Here is a 25,413-nt window from a genome sequence, read left to right on the forward strand (position 1 = left end):
CGGAAAAGTGGTGCGTGCATATGTATTCACCCAATTTGCTATGAAGCCCCTAAATAAGATCTGTTGCAACCAATTACCTTGAGAAGTCACATAATTAGTTAAATAAAGTCCACCTGTGTTCAATCTAAGTGTCACATGATCTGTCACATGATCTCAGTATATATACACCTGTTCTGAAAGGCCCCAGAGTCTGCAACACCACTAAGCATGGGGCACCACCAAGCAAGCGGCACCATGAAGACCAACGAGCTCTCCGAACAGGTCAGGGACAAAGTTGTGGAGAAGTAAAGATCAGGTTTGGGTTATAAAAAAATATCTGTAACTTTGAACATCCCATGGAGCAGCATTAAATCCATTATTAAAACATTGAAAGAATATGGCACCACAACAAACCTGCCACGTTTGGTGTTCGCCAAAAGGCATGTGGGAGAAGCATATGAAGAAGAAGGTACTCTGGTCAGATGAGACTAAAATTAAGCTTTTTGGCCATCAAGGAAAACGCTATATCTGGCGCAAACCCAACACCTCTCATCACCCCGAGAACACCATCCCCACAGTGAAGCATGGTGGTGGCAGCATCATGCTGTGGGGATGTTTTTCATCGGCAGGGACTGGGAAACTGGTCAGAATTGAAGGAATGATGGATACAGGGAAATTCTTGAGGGAAACCTGTTTCAGTCTTCCAGAGATTTGAGACTGGGACGGAGGTTCACCTTCCAGCAGGACAATGACCCTAAGCATACTGCTAAAGCAACACTAGAGTGGTTTAATTGAAACATTTAAATGTCTTGGAATGGCCTAGTCAAAGCCCAGACCTCAATCCAATTGAGAATCTGTGGTATGACTTAAAGATTGCTGTACACCAGCGGAACCCATCCAACTTGAAGGAGCTGGAGCAGTTTTGCCTTGAAGAATGGGCAAAAATGCCAGTGGCTAGATGTGCCAACCTTATAGATACTTACCTCAAGAGACGTGCAGCTGTAATTGCTGCAAAAGGTGGCTCTACAAAGTATTGACTTTGGGGGGGTGAATAGTTATGCACGCTCAAGTTTTCTGTTTTTTTGTCTTATTTCTTGTTTGTTTCACAATAAAAAATATTTTGCATCTTCAAAGTGGTAGGCATGTTGTGTAAATCAAATGATACAAACCCCCAAAAAATCAATTTTAATTCCAGGTTATAAGGCAACAAAATAGGAAAAATGCCAAGGGGGGTGAATACTTTGTATAGGCCTATGCAGACCTTATCTGGGAGGTTGGCAACAGAATGCTAAGCTGTCTGTTTCTTAGCCCTATATAGAACACCGCCCATTGAATGCCCTCTTATAAAACACTGTTAGAAAAAAGTTATGTACAATATGTACGCTGCAACCATTTTGACAGTGTTTGGGTAACACCTAAAGAGGAGTTCACATTTTTTTCTGCATATTATACTTTACATACACAAGGGTTTTTTTGGCTGTCCCCATAGGAGAACCCTTTGAAGAAAACGTTTTGGTTCCAGATAGAACCCTTTTTTGGTTCCATATAGAACCCTTTTCACAGAGGGTTCTACATGTAGCCCAATAGGGTTCTACCTGGAACCAAAAAGGGTTCTCCTATGGGGAGAGCTGAAGAACCTTTTGGAACCTTTTTTTTCTGAGTGTAGGCCAACATTGTTTTATGCTACATTATATAAATCTTATGAATTATAATGTAACAATAGATACTTTACCTGTATACAGCATAAAACTCATTTTCAGGTTTCCCAACACCCGCAGAATTGTGACAGCTTAAGATTTTTATGGGGGGGTTTCAAAACACTTTATTTAACTGTGAAAACGTTTTACCTTCCTTTTATTTTGTGTCTCTCTGTTAACAGTACACCTATTAGGCTCGATTAATTCAACAATTTCATATCAATAGCCTAAGCCAGGTTAATGTCTTCTATTTTTTCACAAATATCAGTTGCAAGGTTTGTAAATAGCCACTAGTGACTAGTCCACATTACAGGGTAGGCAAAATCAATCATAAGCAATTGTCTGCACATTTTCTACTGTGCGCATCCTTCTCTGACATGCCCACGTGAGCAAAACCACGTCCAATTATTTCAAATTGCAAATGGAAGCCTAAACGCATTGTATAGTACTCTACTGATTATTTAATTGCAAGAGGCACGTGAAGAATTTGCAGAGCTCATCAGACAAATAGCACAATCGCCTTATCTGATCATTCTGTAAAAGTAGATCCTTTTCACCATGCCGAGGTATGTGACGTGGGGCATAAGGAAGTTTGGGGATGATACTGTAAATCACTAACTGTGGTGGCACCAGGGAAAGGCAGAGTTACTGGCTATTTATGAATTCAGTTTCTTTAGAAACAAACACACACACACTCCAGCCAGATTCTGAGGGTCAGGGTAATGTCAACGTGTAACATGAGAATGCATACAGGAATCGACAAATTAGATTTCTGCAAAGCACTGATGAGGGTCATAAACCTAAGAGACAGTTGACAGAGGCAAATCCCCAGTTGGTTAGACCCACCTGTGGCCTAGTTCCCAAATATCTTGTGATGTTCCCTGTCTGTCAAAGGGCTCATAAACACAGTGGCATTCAGATGCACATGGCACTGCTGTTCCTGTCACTGCCCATATGCCCTCATTCCAGGTTATTTTACTGTTAATCAACCTGGTTAGACTGATGCCCTTTGGAGTGCCATGTTGGGGTACCATACTCTGTATGGATAAGCTTATTGGGTGGGTGAAGGGTGAGGTTGTCAATGGGATTTGATCATGTCAGTCTGAATCAGGCTTTGTGAAGGGACAAGAGGCAGCTGCAGATGGTACATTTGGCATGTCTTTACTGGTTGCACATGCACACACCATTTGCAGCATGTGTGTACACAATCCACTATGGCTGTTATGGTCAGCATATAGGCCTAAAATTGGAACACCCTGGCATCGACCCTCATACTCAAATGGACAGGCACACACACACCCACATAGTGCTGTATACCAGATGCACACGACGGCACACACACACATTTTCAGACCTGTTACACTGGACGCATTGCTGAGTGTGAGTCGAGAGTGATATGCTCCCCGTGAAACACAGACATAGTGTGAAATGTTATAGTTATTTTGCTCACTGCCATTTGCTCATGCAAAATGTCACCCAAAGTGTAATTTTACTGTAAGTGTCCTATATAATGATTTCATAACACATTCAAGAGTATAACAATTGTGCATTCTTAGAATTCCTGGTCCAGTTTTAAATGGCGTTCAGCTTATAAAGGCTTCATAATGCCTTCATAAAGCACTACATAAATGTGTTACAAAACATCTATAACCGTATGTCATGCTATATAAAGGGTTCATAAATGTGGCATAACTGTGTGACATAATCACCAATGTCAAATGTGACATAACCCACTATGTCAAATATCATATACATGTGCTTTATAAAGGGTGACATGTTGTGCTGAAGGATGGCATATGCTCTAAAGTGATGTCATGTTAGTCACATTACACCCAATCTAATTCCCAGACAATTCTGCCCAAATGTGCGGAAGGTCTGGTGGACCAACGCATAAAACTTGGCCTTCATTAGTTAGGGTTAGGTTTAAAATAACATTTTAACAAGATCAATTGTGGAAATGGGCAGGATTTAGCAATAATTATGACTTTTTGACTGTGTTAAGTAGTGACGATGACAAATACTTTAATCAGTGAGGTCACTCCTATAGAATTCTATGGTCACTCCCACTTAGGCCAATTTTGAATGGTTGACATCCCAGGCTTATATGTGATGTGTGTGCAATAGCCTGGGGACAACAATACACCAAAGACATTGAAAGTGGCTTTCTTCCGGAACCAAGTTACATGTTTTTCAGTACACAAACACGCACACAACAAAAACAAGCCAAATTGCGTGGTGCTGGGCCCAGTCAGGTCTTTGACACGTTCACCCACTCCCCCGCTGAAAGATCAGCCACAAAATGTTGGCACCATTGTAACAGGTTGTAATCAAGCCCTGGTCTCCAGCATGGGAACAGAAGAGGAATACCTGGTGCGGTAGTCTCAGGTTGGACTACTCCAAATCATCTTGGTTCTGACACACACACACACAAACGCAAGATTTGCAGGTCCATCAACCCATTGAAATAGCTCTCACACCCTACAGTAACCTGTGGATCATGAGAGAACCTTCATAAATCAGCAGAATGTTAATAACCTATTTATTGACACTTTAAGTAGTGTCCTGTAATCCTTAGTTTGAAGTGAGACACCTTCAGTCATTATTAACATATCCTTAAAAACTCTATATCGCATGACGCTGTACTTAATTTAAAGTCAGACAGGTCATTTATAACACATACATAAATACCTTGTATCATATGACGCTGTACTTACTATGAAGTCAGACACCTTTGGTCATTCATAACACATACATAAATGCCTTATATCATATGATGCTGTACTTACAATAAAGTCAGACCCATTTGGTCATTCATAACACATACGTAAAGGCTTAATGATTTAAACACAAATATATTAACACTAAGGGCATTATCACTAACAGCTAAAACAAATAAACATTAAAGACATGTTTAAACCATACAAAAAGTCCAGCAATGCAATTACATTGAACATTACACAGGGCTGTGAATAGTGTAGCTTGTACCTGAGCTGGCGGACGAATGGTTGTTGCCTCTCTGCCACCTGGAGGTACTGCATGTTCCAACCTTCAAAGTAACAACAAAGAAAGTTAGCAGGTCTGTTAGGAAATGCCTTTGTCACACCATCTGGATAAGGGCATTTCTGTGCTGCACCAGAAACATTAAATGTGAAGATAGGAAACTCCATTCAATTCGCATTATTATAGTCTTCTTTCGTTTACAAATCTCATGACGTGACTATGCGACGTGGCTGTATCTAGGGGGGTTTGTATTTAGCCGAGCCTGCTAGCTAGCTAAATTTCGGGTAGCTAGCAATTGCTGTGAAGTCACTGAAATTATTTGAAATAATGATTGAGTTAGCTACAGTGTGTAATCTAACTCAACACTTAACTACTACAAACTAATTTAAATTACAATAAATAAAGGTTAACTTGTTTTTCACTGTCCAGTGGCAGCACAAGTGGGCATTTGATTTGCGAATTCATCACATGATCAGCGTCTTGTCAACAACACTAAAGAAGTACTTCCGGATCACGGAATTTGCCCCAAGTGCCCCACATAATAGTAGAGAAGTGTCAATAAACATTCATGATATATGAAAAATAATAGTCTAAACATGAACAATTATTCATATTTGTTCATATTGAAGTGACATTTGCATTACATTTGGGTTTTAAAACATGTTCCAAGGTCAAATAAATGCCCCCAATGCTAATCACAGTATATGGAAGACATATTGGCTTAGAGCAAGAACTACTCTGGGTGCCACAGTAGAAGTATTGAAGGGAATACTCAGTAGGGTCTGTAGAATGTATATATGGTGTCATTTCATGGGGCTTTGAATAATACGCAGTGATGCTGGCCTTTTACTCCACCCATTCCATTGGCGGCCAAATAACATCACGTGCGCTTACTGCAGTACAGAATTCCGCTAACCAAACAACAGTCCAGGGCATGCTCACTGATTTAAAGGGCAACTACTTCACATTTTTCCCAGACCTCAAAAGTCATCCCCTTTTGCGTTTTAAGCATTATTGTGAACACAAAAAATCTAAATGTTGTTGTTGTTCTATTAAAAAAGTGTGAAAAACTGCGGTAAACCAGAAAATTGGGGAAATCCGAAAACTGGAAAAACAAAATAAAGAAAACGAAATTTTGGGGAAAAAAGTTGGCAAAAAATAAAAATGATTTTAAAATACCTTACCAGCGTTTTTTTCTGTGCATGACTGCACTTTAGAGTGTGTGTCATCCTGCAGCACTGCATTTTGTGGGTAGTTGAGGTCAGGTCCAATACTGACTATGCACCCAATAGGAAAAGAGATTGTGTCATCTTGGAAATGTTTTAGTGAAATATAATATAATATATAACATTTTGCAGATGCTTTTATCCAAAGCGACTTACAGTCATGCGTGAATAAATTTTTACGTATGGGTGGTCCCCGGGAATCGAACCCAATATCCTGGCGATGCAGTGCTCTACCAAGATGACAGGGTTATAAATGCTTTGTGAAGCCTCAATTTAATATGATTTATGAGGCCTTTATTAAGCAGTGCTTATGCCACCCTTTTTTAAAGCACAGGTTTATGTCATATTTGACATTGATGGTTATGTCACACAGTTCTGCCACATTTATGAACCCTTTATAAAGCATGACATAGAGTTATAGATTATTTATAACACATGCATGTAGTGTTTATGAAGGCTTTATAAAGGTTTTATGAAGCCTTTACAAGCTGCACGTCATTTAAAGCGGGACCGAATTCCTTAGAAAGCTGTTATAAACTTGGAGCTCTCAATATTAAGCAGTCTGACACTCAATTACTCAATCCACACACACTGGCCTGACAAGTGACACCCACACACAAACAAAAGCCTCATTGGGTTCAGGGGCAGGTAGATATAAATAGTGCTCCTCTTGACTGCTCAGTCACAGGAGCACGCAGCAAGCCACGCTCTCTTGTGACCAAGCCCACTGATCCTTCCAGAGGGCTCGAGAAGTCACCCTTGTGTCTGTCTCCAGAGCTGAGATTTACGCTCCCTAACCCCTACACGGAACAAGGCACATGCTTCGCAGGGCATGAGGACATTGGGGGGGGATAGATACCATGCTCCCTCCAACCAACTCCCCCAACAACAATGCCTTGGCATCAGATACAGGGGTATAAAAGCTTGGGTAATAATACTTGTGCTGGTGAGTTGCAGTTATCCTTTTCTGGGGAAGAGGGCTAGGAGATACAGAAGGAGGGAGGACAGACAGTCATACATACAGGAGTTTGTCATGAAGGGCCATACGCAAGTAAATCCTTTGTAAATCAGTTGTTCCTCAAAAGAAAAGTCCACCATTGGTTTGATTAAAGCAACAATTATTTTACTTCTGTTTTCTGCTTCTCTAACCTTCTCTTGTCTTTTCACTTTATATGTCCTATCTCTTTGCTGCTTTCCACTCTTTCACAGGAAACACTTGTGAAACATCAACAGCACCTACAGAGGCAAAGGGATGTTGTCGCATACAGGATGAAGAAGCTGGCAGCAAAGCAGGTTGACGTTACAGTAAGTCAATGATTGTCTGCTGAAGTCTCTCGTCAGATGCCTGAAGAACACTTGTTGGCATCCTATTCTATTTCATTAAGATTCACAGCTGGGGTGAGTTCAATTGCAATTCATTCCAATAATGTTTATGGAACATTATGTCTGAGGGATAGGGAGATTTGGGAGATGGTGAAACAAACCTGAAATGGGTTGAATTGCAGCAATGGTTTTAAAGGCTTTACAAATAATTCATAGTCACTTGTCACTGTAAATCTGTATCTTTAAAAATGGTATCTCCATTGCATTGCTGCCAAATGTAGTCTAATTAGGATTATTTTTTCAAACTGCTAATTCTGATCATTTCACGTGACCCCTCCCCCACTTCAGAAGAAGACCAACGCACTGAAGGAGAAGATTAAGAAGAAGTATGAGGACATGAAGAAGGTTCTGGATGAGGACCTGCGGATCACGCTGACCCAGCTGGACATGGAGTATCAAGCCACAGAGTGCACCATTGAGGACAGAATGGAGCGCTGCTACCACCTCAGTCAGGAACTTGACCAGGAGATAGCCCAGCTCAGCACCCAAATGGAGAAAGAGCAGACATACGACAAGGTGAAGGCCGTCTGAACATAACATAGGGACATTCTAATTTGACATACGTGCCTGTAACTTTCACATAAAGAGTGCGACAGCAAGTTAAACACACTTACTTCATGTTTGGATTTGGCCCGTAGAAGCAGGGTTTGAGTCATTTCTAAATTCAATTGCTGATCAAATTCAATTATTGATTGCAATTCAAATGAAATAGTCTCCAGGATGCAGAATAGGAATTCCAGTATAGGAAATATAATTTAATTAAATGAAGTGTTCACCCTACATGAATGTCATGTTTGTACCAAGTCCTGATATTCATACTTGAGTTACCTTGCAAATTCCAAAAGTTATGCTAGGATGCTACAATCTACATGGGTGTCAATGGAGAGGCTAATTTAGTCAAATGTATTGAAAATAATATTTGGTAGCACTTTATAATAACTCCACATAATAAAGCATTTATAATGGATAAGTTATTCATAATTTATGAATCATTACTCCCACATTTGTAAATGTTAGTAACCTGGTTATTCACACATTTATAAACATTTACATTTACATTTACATCATTTAGCAGACACTCGTATCCAGAGCGACTTACAAATTGGTGCATTAAACTTATGATAGCCAGTGGGACAATGGGGGGATAGAATGATTACTTTTATACTATTCCAGGTATTCCTTAAAGAGGTAGGGTTTCAAGTGTCTCCGGAAGGTGGTCAGTGACTCCGCTGTCCTGGCGTCGTGGGGGAGCTTGTTCCACCATTGGGGTGCCAGAGCAGTGAATATCTTTGACTGGGCTGAGTGGGAACTGTGCTTCCGTAGAGGTAGGGGGGCTAGCAGGCCAGAGGTGGATGAACGTAGTGCCCTCGTTTGGGTGTAGGGTCTGATCAGAGCCTGAAGGTAAGGAGGTGCCGTTCCCCTCACAGCTCCGTAGGCAAGCACCATGGTTTTGTAGTAGATGCGAGCCTCAACTGGAAGCCAGTGGAGTGTTCGGATGAGCGGGGTGACATGAGAGAACTTGGGAAGGTTGAACACCAGACGGGCTGCAGCATTCTGGATAAGTTGTAGGGGTTTAACGGCACAGGCAGGGAGCCCAGCCAACAGCGAATTGCAGTAATCCAGACGGGAGATGACAAGTGCCTGGATTAGGACCTGTGCCGCTTTCTGTGTGAGGTAGGGTCGTACTCCATGAATGTTGTAGAGCATGAACCTGCAGGATCGGGTCACCGCTTTGATGTTAGCGGAGAACGACAGGGTGTTGTCCAGGGTCACGCCAAGGTTCTTTGCACTCTGGGAGGACGACACAATGGAGTTGTCAACCGTGATGGCGAGATCATGGAGCGGGCAGTCCTTCCCCGGGAAGAAGAGCAGCTCCGTCTTGCCGAGGTTCAGCTTGAGGTGGTGATCTGACATCCACACTGATATGTCTGCCAGACATGTAGAGATGCGATTCGCCACCTGGTTATCAGAAGGGGGAAAGGAGAAAATGTATTGTGTGTCGTCTGCGTAGCAATGATAGGAGAGACCATGTGAGGATATGACAGAGCCAAGTAACTTGGTGTATAGAGAGAATAGGAGAGGGCCTATAACTTTGCCCTGGGGGACACCAGTGGTGAGAGCACGTGGTGCGGAGACAGATTCTCGCCACACCACCTGGTAGGAGCGACCTGTCAGGTAGGACGCAATCCAAGAGTGAGCAGCGCCGGAGATGCCCAACTCGGAGAGGGTGGAGAGGAGGATCTGATGGTTCACAGTATCAAAGGCAGCAGACAGGTCTAGAAGGACAAGAGCAGAGGAGAGAGAGTTAGCTTTAGCAGTGCGGAGAGCCTCCGTGACACAGAGAAGAGCAGTCTCAGTTGAATGACCAGTCTTGAAACCTGACTGGTTTGGATCAAGAAGGTCATTCTGAGAGAGATTGCAGGAGAGTTGGCTAGAGACGGCACGCTCAAGAGTTTTGGAGAGAAAAGAAAGAAGGGATACTGGTCTGTAGTTGTTGACATCGGAGGGATCGAGTGTGGGTTTTTTGAGGAGGGGTGCAACTCTCGCTCTCTTGAAGACGGAAGGGACATGGCCAGCGGTCAACAATGAGTTGATGAGCGAGGTGAGGTAAGGGAGAAGGTCTCCGGAAATGGTCTGGAGAAGAGAGGAGGGGATAGCGTCAAGCGGGCAGGTTGTTGGGCGGCCGGCCGTCACAAGTCGCAAGATTTCATCTGGAGAGAGAGGGGAGAAAGAAGTCAAAGCATAGGATAGGGCAGTGTGAGCAGGACCAGCGGTGTCATTTGACTTAATAAATGAGGATCGGATGTCGTCAACCTTCTTTTCAAAATGGTTGACAAAGTCATCCACTGAGAGGGAGGAGGGAGGGGGAGAAGGAGGGGGATTCAGCAGGGAGGAGAAGGTGGCAAAGAGCTTCCTAGGGTTAGAGGCAGAGGCTTGAAATTTTGTGGTAGAAAGTAGCTTTAGCAGCGGAAACAGAGGAAGAGAATGTAGAGAGGAGGGAGTGAAAAGATGACAGGTCCGCAGGGAGTCTAGTTTTCCTCCATTTCCGTTAGGCTGCCCGGAGCCCTCTTCTGTGAGCTCGCAATGAGTCATCAAGCCACGGAGCAGGAGGGGAGGACCGAGCCAGCCGGGAGGATAGGGGACATAGAGAGTCAAAAGATGCAGAAAGGGAGGAGAGGAGGGTTGAAGAGGCAGAATCAGGAACTAGAACTTAAACATAGATATACATAACATAGAACTACAATAGACATTCACACCCTGACTCAACAAACAAGAGTTCCATAGGTCAGGACGTGATAGTACCCCTCCCCCCAAAGGTGCGGACTCCGGCCGCACAAACCTGACCTAACAGGGAAGGGTCCGGGTGGGCTTCCAGCCTCGGTGGCGGTTCTGGCTCCGGGCGTGACATCTTCTCCCTTGCTGCCTCCGCGTTGCACCCCTGTCTGGCCTGGACCTCAGCGCGATGCTTCCCCTCTCCTTCCTCCCACGATGTACCAAGCCCTGTCTGGACCCTGGTGTGGGAGGCCCCGAACCTGGAGAGGGGCTGACGTCAGGGCCTGGAGTGGAGCCGCTGACCGGAGCTGGACTGGGCACCGGTGGAGCGGACTGCTCTGGCTCCGGAGTGGATCCGCTGACTGGAGCTGGACTGGGCACCGGTGGAGCGGACTGCTCTGACTCCGGAGTGGAGCAGCTGACCGGTGCTGGACCAGGCACCGGTGGAACGGGCACGGGCCGTGCCGGACTGGGAACACGCACCACTGGCTTGTTGCGAGGAGAAGGCACGGGCCGGGCCGGACTGGGGACACGCACCGCTGGTTTGGTGCGGGGAGCAGCACGGGCCGTACTGGACTGGGAGCACGCACCACTAGCTTGGTGCGAGGAGCAGGTACGGGCCGTACCGGACTGGGAACACGCACCACTGGCTTGGTGCGGGGAGCAGGTACGGGGCATACCGGACTGGCGACACGCACCACTGGTTTGGGGCGGGGAGCAGGCACGGGCCGTGCCGGACTTGGTACGCGCACCACTGGTTTGGTGCGGGGAGAAGGTACGGGGCTTACCGGGCTGGCGACAGGCACCACTGGTTTGGTGCGAGGAGCTGGCACAGGCTGAACTGGGCTGTGGAGGCGCACTGGAGAGCTGGCACAACCCGTCATGGCTGGATGCCCACTTTCGCACAGCACGTGCAGGGCGCTGGCACAGGACGCACTGGGCTGTGAGCACGCACTGGTGACACAGTGCGTAGGACTGGCGCAGGATATACTGGACCGTGGAGGCGCACTGGAGACCAGGAGCGTTGAGCCGGCACAACCCGTCATGGCTGGATGCCCACTTTCGCACGACACGTGCGGGGCGCTAGCACAGGACGCACTGGGCTGTGAATGCGCACTGGTGACACAGTGCGTATCTCCGCATACCTAGGTTCCTCAATGAACACATGCTCCTTTTGTTGCCTGACCAGCTCCTCTCTCCGTGCATCCACCACTTCCTTCTCCCTAAGGTCTTCCTGCAGCGCCTCCCTCTGAAAGGATAACTCCTGCTCCCTCTGAGCTAACAGCCCCCGTAACGTGGTGGCCTCCTCTCTCAGACTGCTCCAGTCCTTCTCTCTCTCTCTCGCCAATCCTCCTCCAGTGAGGACTCCTCCGGGAGCCCCCACGAGTTAGGGAACAGAACCTCATCGTCGTCGTCATCCTCCGACTCCTCCGTGCAAAACTGTTACCATTCCTGTTCCCATGGTCGTAGGGACTCCAACTGGAACCCCACCGGGTGCCCCCCAATTTTTTTTATTGGGGTTGCCCCTCGGGTTTCCTCAGCGTTTGGTCCCGTTGGTGTCGTCGTTGATCCTCTCTTGCCAGGGCCTGTACCTTCGTCCAGGGTCCATTCCCAGCGAATATCTTCTCCCATGACCACCATTTGCCCACCTGTGACAAAGCTATTCACTCCTCCTCGGCACGCTGCTTGGTCCTTTTGTGGTGGGATCTTCTGTCACGATCGTTGAGAGACGGGTCAGACCAAGGTGCAGCGTGAAAAGCGTACATGTTTATTAACTCAATAAACATACAACAAAACAAGAAACAACGTAACGTGAAGTCCTCAGGCTATACACATACAAGCCTAAACGGAACAAGATCCCACAATGCAACGTAGGAAATAGGCTACCTAAGTATGATCCCCAATCAGAGACAACGAGCGACAGCTGCCTCTGATTGGGAATCATACCCGGCCAAACATAGACATAGAACAACTAGAACTTAAACATAGATATACATAACCTAGAACTACAATAGACATTCACACCCTGACTCAACAAACAAGAGTTTCATAGGTCACAGCGTGACACCCCCTTCAATCAGAAAGATTTCTGGCTCCCAGGTGTCTTTTATACAGGTAACGAGCTGAGATTAGGAGCACACTTAAAGGGAGTGCTCCTAATCTCAGCTTGTTACCTGTATTAAAGACACCTGTCCACAGAAGCAATCAATCAATCAGATTCCAAACTCTCCACCATGGCCAAGACCAAAGAGCTCTCCAAGGATATCAGGGACAAGATTGTAGACCTACACAAGGCTGGAATGAGCTACAAGACCATCGCCAAGCAGCTTGGTGAGAAGGTGACAACAGTTACTGCGATTATTCGCAAATGGAAGAAACACAGAAGAACTGTCAATCTCCCTCGGCCTGGGGCTCCATGCAAGATCTCACCTTGTGGAGTTGCAATGATCATGAGAACATCTGAATGATTCAGAGGAGAACTGGGTGAAAGTGTTGTGGTCAGATCAGACCAAAATTGAGCTTTTGCCATCAACTCAACTCGCTGTATTTGGAGGAGGAGGAATGCTGCCTAGGACCCCAAGAACACCATCCCCACTGTCAAACATGGAGGTGGAAACATTATGCTTTGGGGGTGTTTTTCTGCTAAGGGGACAGGACAACTTCACCGCATCAAAGGGATGATGGACTGGGCCATGTACCGTCAAATCTTGGGTGAGAACCTCCTTCCCTCAGCCAGGGCATTGAAAATGGGATGTGGATGGGTATTCCAGCATGACAATGACCCAAAACACACGGCCAAGGCAACAAAGGAGTGGCTCAAGAAGAAGCACATTAAGGTCCTGGAGTGGCCTAGCCAGTCTCTAGACCTTAATCCCATAGAAAATTTGTGGAGGGATCTGAAGGTTCGAGTTGCCAAACGTCAGCCTCGAAACCTTAATGACTTGGAGAAGATCTGCAAAGAGGAGTGGGACAAAATCCCTCCTGAGATGTGTGCAAACCTGGTGGCCAACTACAAGAAACGTCTGACCTCTGTGATTGCCAACAAGGGTTTTGCCACCAAGTACTAAGTCATGTTTTGCAGAGGGGTCAAATACTTATTTCCCTCATTAAAATGCTAATAAATGTATAACATTTTTGACATGCATTTTTCTGGATATTTTTGTTGTTATTCTGTCTCTCACTTTTCAAATAAACCTACCATTAAAGTCATAGACTGCTCATGTCTTTGTCAGTGAGCAAACGTACAAAATCAGCAGGGGATCAAATACTTTTTTCCCTCACTGTATACTTTATAAATACTTTGTGAGTGACGAGTGTAATTTCTCACAAAAAGATGGATATGCCATTGGTAGATCCCAGATGTACCTGATGCTCCTTAAGGTCTCAAAATGGCCCTTCGAACATACCAATGGTTAACCTTTTTCAAAAACATGTTTCCAGTGATTGTCACATCAATATCTCTGTGCTACAATCACCAATTTTTTCTTTTGATAGGTTAAAATGTCTGCATTATTGATATAAGATTGGTTTAGTGGTTAAGGGGTGGGAATTAGCATATCTCTCAAAAGGGAAACCTCAATACGCAAATGGCTAATTTGAGGATGCTGCCACAGGGAGGTGCCTCTACCTCACTCGATTTGACTTTGGAAGCTCCATCATTCAAATTTGGACAAAAATCACAATAATAATTTGGTTTTATGTTGGTAATGATCATTTTTACATTTCAGAGTATTTTTTCAGATTGATTAGATGAGTCTATGAAATGGACTTTTGATGCCTGGTGAGCTAACTAGCTACCAAGCCGAGTAGCCAACTTTAAAAGTAGAATCAGCTTGAACATGAGTTGACAATTTCTGAGGTAAAAGTTAATATTATCTGATCAATGACATCGATATTTTTTAAGTACATGAAAAGCTTTATGAAGTGAATCAGACATTTAAAAAAATCTCCTCAGATAATGGTAGCTATCTAGCTAGATTGCTAGCTATCTAGCTAGATTGCTAGCTAGCCACCTATCTAACTATGATGGCTAGCTAGCCTGTGTTGTTCAAGTCAGTCACCCAAAACTGAGCAAGGTAGCCTACTTGATTTAACTCGTATTGTCTTTTGATGTTAATGTTTTCTTTGATAACTGTACAAAATAAAATGTGTCATTAGGTTTTAGAGCTAAAAACAAACTGGCTAGTGATTATATTTTGTCCCTTACTAGCCTGCCAAAAGGGAAAGAGGTGCTGTGAACAAAAATTGGACGAGTATATTTTAATAGCTTGTCATATCCCTCATAGCCATGAAGTAATCACCTGATGACTACATGGCTGTATATCATTAGGTGTCTGTTTATCCGTGATATGAATCCTATAAAATATTAAGCCTTCTGGCTGTTGATTGCAAGAATTAATGTAACGTTAAATCAAATCAAATCAAATTTTATTTGTCACATACACGGGTTTAGTAGATGTTATTGCGGGTGTAGCAAAATGCTTGTGCTTCTAGCTCCGACAGTGCAGTAATATCTAACAAGTAATATCTAACAATTTCACAACATCTACCCAAATACACACAAATCTAAGTAAGGAATGGAATTTAAGAATATATACACATATGGACAAGAGATGACAGAGCGGCATGGACTAAGATACAATAGAATATTATAGAATACAGTATATACAAATGAGACGAGTAGTGCAAGATATGTAAACATTATTAATTTGACTAGTGTTCCATTTCTTAAAGTGGCATACAACTTTTCAGTATCTTTCATACTTTTTAAGTTATACTTTTTTTTGTCCTTCTTTTTGTCCTCCTTCAAATTCCTGACATTTCCTCAACATTCTAAAGGCCACATTATGACATCATAATTTAAACATTCCATTCACTGTAAATGCAACAATGCAACTTTTGACACAAATCAGCTACTTTGTCCACTTGGCCAACAATTTAGACAAAAAGTCTCTGCTTTTCAAATCTGAACGCGAAACAAAAATATATTATTCTGATAAAAAGTTACAGCTGTTTTAGTAACAGCATCAACAACATTATTTTCCAACTTTTTCCAAACTACTGCCATTTTGACCACTCCCCCAACAAGTCAGACAAAAACCTAGAGCGTATGAAATCTTCCTCTAATTCTCTGCTTTTCAAATCTGGAAGTGGATTAGGAATACCTTCTACCAATCAATAGATAGAGCTATTTTAGTAACTCATCAACTGCTCTCTTTATAGATGCAGTAAGTCATGTCAGAAGCTAGCAGATTTATTACTTACCAACAACAGCTGCAAGTTTTGAAGTTCACTTTCCTTGCTTTGTCTAAAAACACTATCATGAAGCAAAGTTTCGTAGGTGAGAGGGCAGTATTTATTTAGTTTCAAAGCACTAACGTTTGTTAGCAAGTTTCTCACACTGCCTTTAGCCATGAAGGAAGCAGTCCTTTCAAGGCAACTGTTACTAAGCAACAACTGCCTCGGACAACAACTGCCACCGATCACTTCTTTCAGTTTTCACACGCAACAACTGCAGTTTAGACACTGACCACAACCACACAATTTATGACCACACAACTACTGAACCACACAACTACTGAACACAACCACAGCACTACTGAGCACAACTACTGAGCACAACTACTAACCACAACAACATAACTACAGACCATAACTAATGACCACAATGACTGATCACAACTACTGAACACAACTCCTGACCACAACCACACAACTACTGACTACAACTACTGACCATGACCACACAACTACTGACCACAACCACACAACTACTGACCGCAACTACTGACCACAACTACTGACCACAACAACAGAACTACATACTATTACTACTGACCACAACTACTGACCACAACAACTGAGCACAACTACTGACCACACAACTACTGAACCACACAACTATTACTTCAACCCCAAACTACTGACCACAACCACAAAACTACTGACAACAGACCACAACTACATGATCACAGCTACTGACCACAACCACACAACTACTTACCAAAACTACTGACCACAACAGACCACAAATACTGACAACAACTACTGACCACAACCACACAACTACTGACCACAACTATTGACCACAACTCCTGACCACAACCACACATCTACTGACCACAACCACACAACTACTGATCACAACAAGGAAACACTACTACTGACCACACAACTACTGAACCACACAACTGACACAATCACAAAACTACTGACCACAACCACAAAACTACTGACCATAATCTCTGATCACTACAGACCACAACTACTGACAACAAGTACTGACCACAACCACACAACTAAGGACCACAACTACTGACCACAACCACACAACTACTGACCACAACTATTGTTCACAACCACACAAGTATTGACCGAAACTACTGACCACAGCTACGGACATTGAAATCAGGTTCATTTTCGGTTCTGAATGAAAGTTGAAAATAGGTATTTTCCAAACGTTGAAAATACATATTCTCCGGCCGTTGAAAATATGTATTTTCCGGACGTTGAAATCAGGTTAATTTTTGGTTCTCAATGAAAGTTGAAAATATGTAATTTATAGACATCTATGTTTGGGCCAAATCAAGTCTGGTCCAAATCTGAACCGAACATATACGTCTATGATTGATTCAGATTTGGTAGGGACCAGACCAACAAACACTGTCCGTGGACATGGAATCAAGGCCGGTCTCTACTGCACAAAAAAAATACGTCCAAAAGTCGTCAGCGTCGGTCCGTGCTTACTGAGGTATAGCCTACAGCAGGGATGGGCAACTCCAGTCCTCGGGGGCGGAGTGGTGTCACACTTTTTCCCCATCCCTAGTCAACACAGCTGATGAAACTAATTGCATTCTAAACTGAAGATCATGATTAGTTGATTATTGGTGTAAGATGTGTTAGCTGGGGCTGGGGTAAAAGTGTGACACCAATCAGGCCCCAGAGTCCTGGAGTTGCCCATCTCTGGCCTACAGTGTCGCCTGAAATGTAATTTTATGAATGCACATCTATGAGGTAGGCCTACCGTTTGTAAAACACCCCAAAAAAGATGGCCGGTCCAAAAGGCGTCGGCGTTGGTCCGTGCTTACTGGGGTGTAGCCAACCAGGTCGGCCCGCAATGGAATTTTATGAATTTCCATCCATGTGGTAGGCCCACCGTTTGTAAAACAGGCCATTGCATTGGCTTTATTAGTCCTGATTCCCCGTGACTAATCAATTTGGCTATTTAAGCTCTGAATATCAGCTACCCAACTTTATCAGGAGGAGTTATCCTGAGCCTATTTGCATTGTGTTTACGCAGCGGGAAATGCAGAAGTATTTTCTTTTTTGCTATGATCAGCTCGTAAGGATACAAACTTTAAACCACTGATAATTTAGTACACGGTATGAAACTCCTGGACAGCAGTTGTGAGTAGCCTGATTGTCCATTCCATATTGTCCATTTTACTTTTACCTGTTTTGTTTTTAGGATATGTGACTCGTTTCAGGAAACTAGGCGTATGCTGCGTGTCACTACTTCGCAGGAGAGACATTTGAACGTAAACTTTTTTCTTTTAAATCAAAATGCGTTTCTTGGCAGAAATTGTTAAATTACGAGCCTAGTTCGTTTAGAGACAGAAAAAGACAGGAACCTTCCTGCCATGATTGGCTGAGATAATGGGTGGGCTAGGCATGTTGAGAGATGTGTTCGGATTGGTCTGCCATGTAGCACGCTTCTGTCTATAACATGAGTGGGTCAGTATGCGTAGGTAATCCTTTCTAACGCTGCTTTTTTGAAATATATAAAATAGTAGAACTACAAAAGTGTTGCTCTCCACTTTCTGGAGGACCGAGTTTTGAAATCAGTGGAATGCCAGGTGGAATTAGCGTATGATAGCTAAGGAGATGGAGAATATTCTGGTGTTTGATTGCAAATATGTAGTGGGAGTCGAAAATAAAACACACAGAAGGCTGGCTCGCTAGCTAACGGTACATGTATGATCTGTGTAGTAATATTATTAGTATCTCAGCAATTTGCATTGCTAGTTATAGCCTAATGTTAGCTAGCTAGCTAACATTGAACCTGGCTGGTTAGTTACCTGCCGATTCATGCAGGGTAGTAACGTTATGAGTTATGAGTATGGTTAATTGTTTAGCTATTTACATGTCTAAACAAAAGACTCCACTATGCAAGTAACCATTTCAATAGAATGTTCATGATGTCACTGTGACAACTGACAATAGACGTAGCTGGTAAATTTGCTCTGGCTATCTACTCCGATTTCACAGCACTATTTTCTGAGTGTGTCAGAGCGCAGAATAACTGACACATTTACAAATGCTCAACATGTGTTGAATATGGCCGGTGACAGTAAACGTTGGCAAAAAAGCGTAATTAAATTGTTGCCAGCAGCACAGTTACAGTCACCAACGCTCTGGATAACATAAAAACAGCCTAACCAGCTCTGCTAGGGCGAGTAAAATGGTCAGTGAGCTGTTCTCTCATTTGTGTCTGGAAGTAGCTAGCAAGCTAGCCAATGTTAGCCAGTTAGCTTGGGTACTTGACTGCTGTTACGTCAGAACACTCGGATCAACCCTACTCCTCGGCCAGAGAGTCCAGTGAGCGAAACGCTCTTAATTTACGAATGGACAATCTGACAAAGCTCTGAGTTTATGAACGCCCAGAGGGCACTCTGAGCACACTCTGACACTCCAGATAAAATTTACGAACACACCTGTAGTATAAACCAGCCTTTAGTCTTGCAATCTTTGGTTGTTTAGTACATTGCCTCACATGTGAATCCTTAAAGAGATGGGTGGGGCTAAGGCTTTCGAATGGTGTGAACGATGCTGAATGGGTGTAGACAACGAAGAGCTCTCAAGTAGGTGTACCAAAACATTCAAGGTCCATTTTCTCAAAAGCTATTTTTTAAAAGAAGAGATCGAATCTCTGTGGCTAAATTATAGGCCTTCTCATGGTGTAGTAGGCTATTCTGAATTATTTCATTTATTTCTGAACAGACAGCAGTAATTCAATAACTTTGGCAGATTTATTTCAATTTATCAGGGGTGCTGCAGCTCCTCCAGAACCGTTCGCAGGGCTATGATTCTATAAGGAAATACAGTGGGGAGAACAAGTATTTGATACACTGCCGATTTTGCAGGTTTTCCTACTTACAAAGCATGTAGAGGTCTGTAATTTTTATCATAGGTACACTTCAACTGTGAGAGACGGAATCTAAAAAAAATCCAGAAAATCACATTGTATGATTTTTAAGTAATTGATTTGCATTTTATTGCATGACATAAGTATTTGATCACCTACCAACCAGTAAGAATTCCGGCTCTCACAGACCTGTTAGTTTTTCTTTAAGAAGCCCTCCTGTTCTCCACTCATTACCTGTATTAACTGCACCTGTTTGAACTCGTTACCTGTATGAAAGACACCTGTCCACACACTCAATCAAATAGACTCCAACCTCTCCACAATGGCCAAGACCAGAGAGCTGTGTAAGGACATCAGGGATACAATTGTAGACCTGCACAAGGCTGGGATGGGCTACAGGACAATAGGCAAGCAGCTTGGTGAGAAGGCAACAACTTTTGGCACAATTATTAGAAAATGGAAGAAGTTCAAGATGACGGTCAATCACCCTCGGTCTGGGGCTCCATGCAAGATCTCACCTCGTGGGGCATCAATGATCATGAGGAAGGTGAGGGATCAGCCCAGAACTACACGGCAAGACCTGGTCAATGACCTGAAGAGAGCTGGGACCACAGTCTCAAAGAAAACCATTAGTAACACACTACGCCGTCATGGATTAAAATCCTGCAGCGCACGCAAGGTCCCCCTGCTCAAGCCAGCGCATGTCCAGGCCCATCTGAAGTTTGCCAATGACCATCTGGATGATCCAGAGGAGGAATGGGAGAAGGTCATGTGGTCTGATGAGACAAAAATTGAGCTTTTTGTCTAAACTCCACTCGCCGTGTTTGGAGGAAGAAGAAGGATGAGTACAACCCCAAGAACACCATCCCAACCGTGAAGCATGGAGGTGGAAACATCATTCTTTGGGGATGCTTTTCTGCAAAGGGGACAGGACGACTGCACCGTATTGAGGGGAGGATGGATGGGGCCATGTATCGCGAGATCTTGGCCAACAACCTCCTTCCCTCAGTAAGAGCATTGAAGATGGGTCGTGGCTGGGTCTTCCAGCATGACAACGACCCGAAACACACAGCCAGGCCAACTAAGGAGTGGCTCCGTAAGAAGCATCTCAAGGTCCTGGAGTGGCCTAGCCAGTCTCCAGACCTGAACCCAATAGAAAATCGTTGGGGGGAGCTGAAAGTCCGTAATGCCCAGCAACAACCCCGAAACCTGAAGGATCTGGAGAAGGTCTGTATGGAGGAGTGGGCCAAAATCCCTGCTGCAGTGTGTGCAAACCTGGTCAAGACCTACAGGAAACGTATGATCTCTGTACCAAATATTGAGTTCCGCTTTTCTGATGTATCAAATACTTATGTCATGCAATAAAATGGAAATTAATTACTTAAAAATCATACAATGTGATTTTCTGGATTTTTGTTTTAGATTCAGTCTCTCACAGTTGAGTAAGTCGCTCTGGATAACAGCGTCTGCTAAATGACTAAAATGTAAATGTAAGTGTACCTATGATAAAAATTACAGACCTCTACATGCTTTGTAAGTAGGAAAACCTGCAAAATCGGCAGTGTATCAAATACTTGTTCTCCCCACTGTAGATGACAAATGCAACGCTGGAGAGATGAGAGTTGCAGGCTCATGTCTATCAGAGCAGAGAGATGGAGAGAGATCATAAAAAGTGAATCTCATTCTAGTTCTTTGAGAGAAACAGGTGCGCTTCTCACACGGCCACCCGTTGGTCTCAAACATACTGTAGGTTACAATGTTGCGCAAACCATAAGCCCAGGCCGGCCCAACCCGAATCAACTTTTGGACTATCAGGCCCGGAATGATTATCTACTTTTTCACATTATGGGCTTTTTGGAGGGCAGGAGAATTAACGAAGAGGAAACTCAAATTAACTTTGATCTCTTTTATTGTAATCTTTACATTGCAAAAAGTGAAAATGTTTATTTATGCTAAGAGAGGTACCGTTAACATGCACTGCCTGCTAATTATCTATAGGCTATGTTTCAACTTGTCAATTTCAAATTTCTAATAATTTTCTAACAAGTTGTATTTTCTAACAACAGTTTGAATTGAGGTGTGTTCCGCCTCCTCATTAATTCACATAGAAGTTGCCCATTTCAGTGTTGCGGACAATTTATGTTTGAAGGTTTACTGAGCCAGACAAAAGGAGTGCCCTTCCCCATTTCTTCCGCACATCAAGTATGCAGACATTTGCGCAGTCTTGCATGAACTGTCAAATTTTCTGGCTGGAGCTCGCATTGTTGCATTGTTGTTTTCCTTACAAATAATAACTTTGGACATGTGTGCGTTCCTACCAAGGTAAGGGCCTTATTTTCTGTATATCGTGTTGTCGTTTCTACTGTAGCATACAGTATATATGTATGTATAGTGGGGGAAAAAAGTATTTAGTCAGCCACCAATTGTGCAAGTTCTCCCACTTAAAAAGATGAGAGAGGCCTGTAATTTTCATCATAGGTACACGTCAACTATGACAGACAAAATGAGAAAAAAAATCCAGAAAATCACATTGTTAGAATTTTTAATGAATTTATTTGCAAATTATGGTGGAAAATACGTATTTGGTCAATAACAAAAGTTTCTCAATACTTTGTTATATACCCTTTGTTGGCAATGACACAGGTCAAACGTTTTCTGTAAGTCTTCACAAGGTTTTCACACACTGTTGCTGGTATTTTGTCCCATTCCTCCATGCAGATCTCCTCTAGAGCAGTGATGTTTTGGGGCTGTCGCTGGGCAACACGGACTTTCAACTCCCTCCAAAGATTATCTATGGGGTTGAGATCTGGAGACTGGCTAGGCCACTCCAGGACCTTGAAATGCTTCTTACGAAGCCACTCCTTCATTGCCCGGGCGGTGTGTTTGGGATCATTGTCATGCTGAAAGACCCAGCCACGTTTCATCTTCAATGCCCTTGCTGATGGAAGGAGGTTTTCACTCAAAATCTCACGATACATGGCCCCATTCATTCTTTCCTTTACACGGATCAGTCGTCCTGGTCCCTTTGCAGAAAAACAGCCCCAAAGCATGATGTTTCCACCCCCATGCTTCACAGTAGGTATGGTATTCTTTGGATGCAACTCAGCATTCTTTGTCCTCCAAACACGACGAGTTGAGTTTTTACCAAAAAGTTCTATTTTGGTTTCATCTGACCATATGACATTCTCCCAATCCTCTTCTGGATCATCCAAATGCACTCTAGCAATTTTCAGATGGGCCTGGACATGTACTGGCTTAAGCAGGGGGACACGTCTGGCACTGCAGGATTTGAGTCCCTGGCGGCGTAGTGTGTTACTGATGGTAGGCTTTGTTACTTTGGTCCCAGCTCTCTGCAGGTCATTCACTAGGTCCCCCCGTGTGGTTCTGGGATTTTTGCTCACCGTTCTTGTGATCATTTTGACCCCACGGGGTGAGATCTTGCGTGGAGTCCCAGATCGAGGGAGATTATCAGTGGTCTTTTATGTCTTCTATTTCCTAATAATTGCTCCCACAGTTGATTTCTTCAAACCAAGCTGCGTACCTATTGCATATTCAGTCTTCCCAGCCTGGTGCAGGTCTACAATTTTGTTTCTGGTGTCCTTTGACAGCTCTTTGGTCTTGGCCATAGTGGAGTTTGGAGCGTGACTGTTTGAGGTTGTGGACAGGTGTCTTTTATACTGATAACAAGTTCAAACAGGTGCCATTAATACAGGTAACGAGTGGAGGACAGAGGAGCCTCTTAAAGGAGAAGTTACAGGTCTGTGAGAGCCAGAAATCTTGCTTGTTTGTAGGTGACCAAATACTTATTTTCCACCATAATTTGCAAATAAATTCATTAAAAATCTTACAATGTGATTTTCTGGAGAAAAAAATTCTCAATTTGTCTGTCATAGTTGACGTGTACCTATGATGAAAATTACAGGCCTCTCTCATCTTTTTAAGTGGGAGAACATGCACAATTGGTGGCTGACTAAATATTTTTTTCCCCACTGTATGAATGGAGCATAATGTATTTACAGTTTTATTTACATGGTACTGGTGACAAATAATGCATTCCGATTATTGCATAGATTGAAATGGACACCTATGATGTTTGTAAAATACTTTTTTGAAGGTTGTACTGATTATAATGAGCTAATGCTAAGCTATTTGCCAGCTATGTGTGGTGCCATGTTTGTTGACATTTTACAATGCATCACGTAAATGTCTGTCAGATCAAATATGTTATAATGAGGTGAAGCTTTCGAATAAACTTCCGGAAGTGAATGAAGGGAAGGGAATGATAGTAGACCACACACCCCCTTCAACATGCATACTGCAAACAGACCAAACTCATCTTGTCTCCTCTTATTATCTTTGGTTGACTCAAAAAACAAACATGGCGGCGCACACAAACTACCCATCGTATGATTACTTTAAATTTCTAGAAAGTGTTTTACTCAATCATTTCAATCAATGTTGAGCTCACCCGTGATGTGATGAATTATAAAAAGTAATTGCTATTAGCTAATACATATCGTGGTTTCTGTCAGCCGAGAGTTCTCTAAATACGGGGCGGCAGGTAGCTTAGTGGTAAACAGCGTTATGCCAGTAACCGAAAGGTCGCCGGTTCTAATCCCGGTGCCGACTAGGTGAAAAATCTGTCGATGTGCCCTTGAGCAAGGCACTTAACCCTAATTGCTCCTGTAAGTCGCTCTGGATAAGAGCGTCTGCTAAATGACTAAAATGTAAATATGACCGATTGTGTTACATCAATCTTTCCTCAGTTAGCGCTAGGACAAATGTAGCCTACGTTTGGATGATTGTGTATGCTGTCGCTACTTCTATGAATGTCTGAACATTGCATCCAAAAATAAACTGGTCACATTCAGGACATAACTTTGTAAGGACTGTGTTTGTGCAAAATGTTTCTGTGAAAAAACAGTGTGGCTGACTGTTGCGTCAATCAAAACTGGACATTCTAAATAAGCATTCTAATCACACCGGTTTGAGCGTACGCTGCAGGGACCACTGTAGAATGATCACACCTGTTTGTTGATAGGTGTGAAAAGGTTAAGAACATACAGTATATTGAACATACGTGACTTTTCTACCAAAACCAAAGTGTGGATTGCAGTCTAATCTCGGTTAACCTAGAAGTAAAATCTTGCGTAATTTGGTCAGCTGTGTGATTAAATTCTGGGTCCATAGGAGTTAGAAATTGGGAGTTCCGGTTTGCGAAGTCTCCACCCTCAGCAAAAGGAAGCTCTTCCTCATGTCCTTGCAACAGTTATTTCACAACCGTTTTTGTGAATAAAATGTTCTATATATTTCCTTTAACATCCAGTTTTTTGTGCTTATTCTTTTACCATTGATACAATTTAGGCTACCAATGGCATATGCATCTTTTTGTGAGAAATTACACTGGTCACTCAAAATATTTATGAGGTATAAATGGCCCACACTTTTAATGAGGCCACGCAAATAGACTTAACTAATTATTAGTAAATGGTTTATAACGACCTACATCTTATGAATGGAGTAATGATTAAGTTATTATAAAGTGCTACCAAATATTGTTTCTAAAAACTACTTACAAAAATCCCTAGTTTATAAATGATTCCAGTGGTAGATGTTCATGCTGAAGTTAAATGTGGGCCCTTTTTCTTCGTCATCATTGTTAGTGAATGAGTGTAAATGTCTGGAAATCACAAGCTTTACAATGGGAAAT

The 25,413-nt window shown here is 43.2% G+C and overlaps 1 protein-coding gene across 2 annotated transcripts in view; it reads left to right on the forward strand.

Moving 5' to 3' along the window:
* Window positions 1–6,834: 6,834 nt before the first annotated feature.
* The window catches only part of si:ch211-28p3.4 (zinc-binding protein A33), a 33,383-nt gene continuing 14,804 nt past the window's right edge, over window positions 6,835–25,413 (forward strand). The window contains exons 1-3 of one of the 2 annotated variants that reach the window (XM_041883920.1): window positions 6,835–6,953; window positions 7,112–7,207; window positions 7,574–7,801. In XM_041883920.1, coding sequence (XP_041739854.1) covers window positions 6,936–6,953; window positions 7,112–7,207; window positions 7,574–7,801 — 342 coding nt within the window. In that variant the 5' untranslated portion in view covers window positions 6,835–6,935. Of the gene's footprint in view, window positions 6,954–7,111; window positions 7,301–7,573; window positions 7,802–25,413 lie in introns of those variants that run through there. The other variant, XM_041883929.1, reaches the window with a different exon arrangement.

This window comes from Coregonus clupeaformis, chromosome 1 (genome assembly GCF_020615455.1).
Source record: "Coregonus clupeaformis isolate EN_2021a chromosome 1, ASM2061545v1, whole genome shotgun sequence".
NCBI lineage: Eukaryota > Metazoa > Chordata > Actinopteri > Salmoniformes > Salmonidae > Coregonus > Coregonus clupeaformis.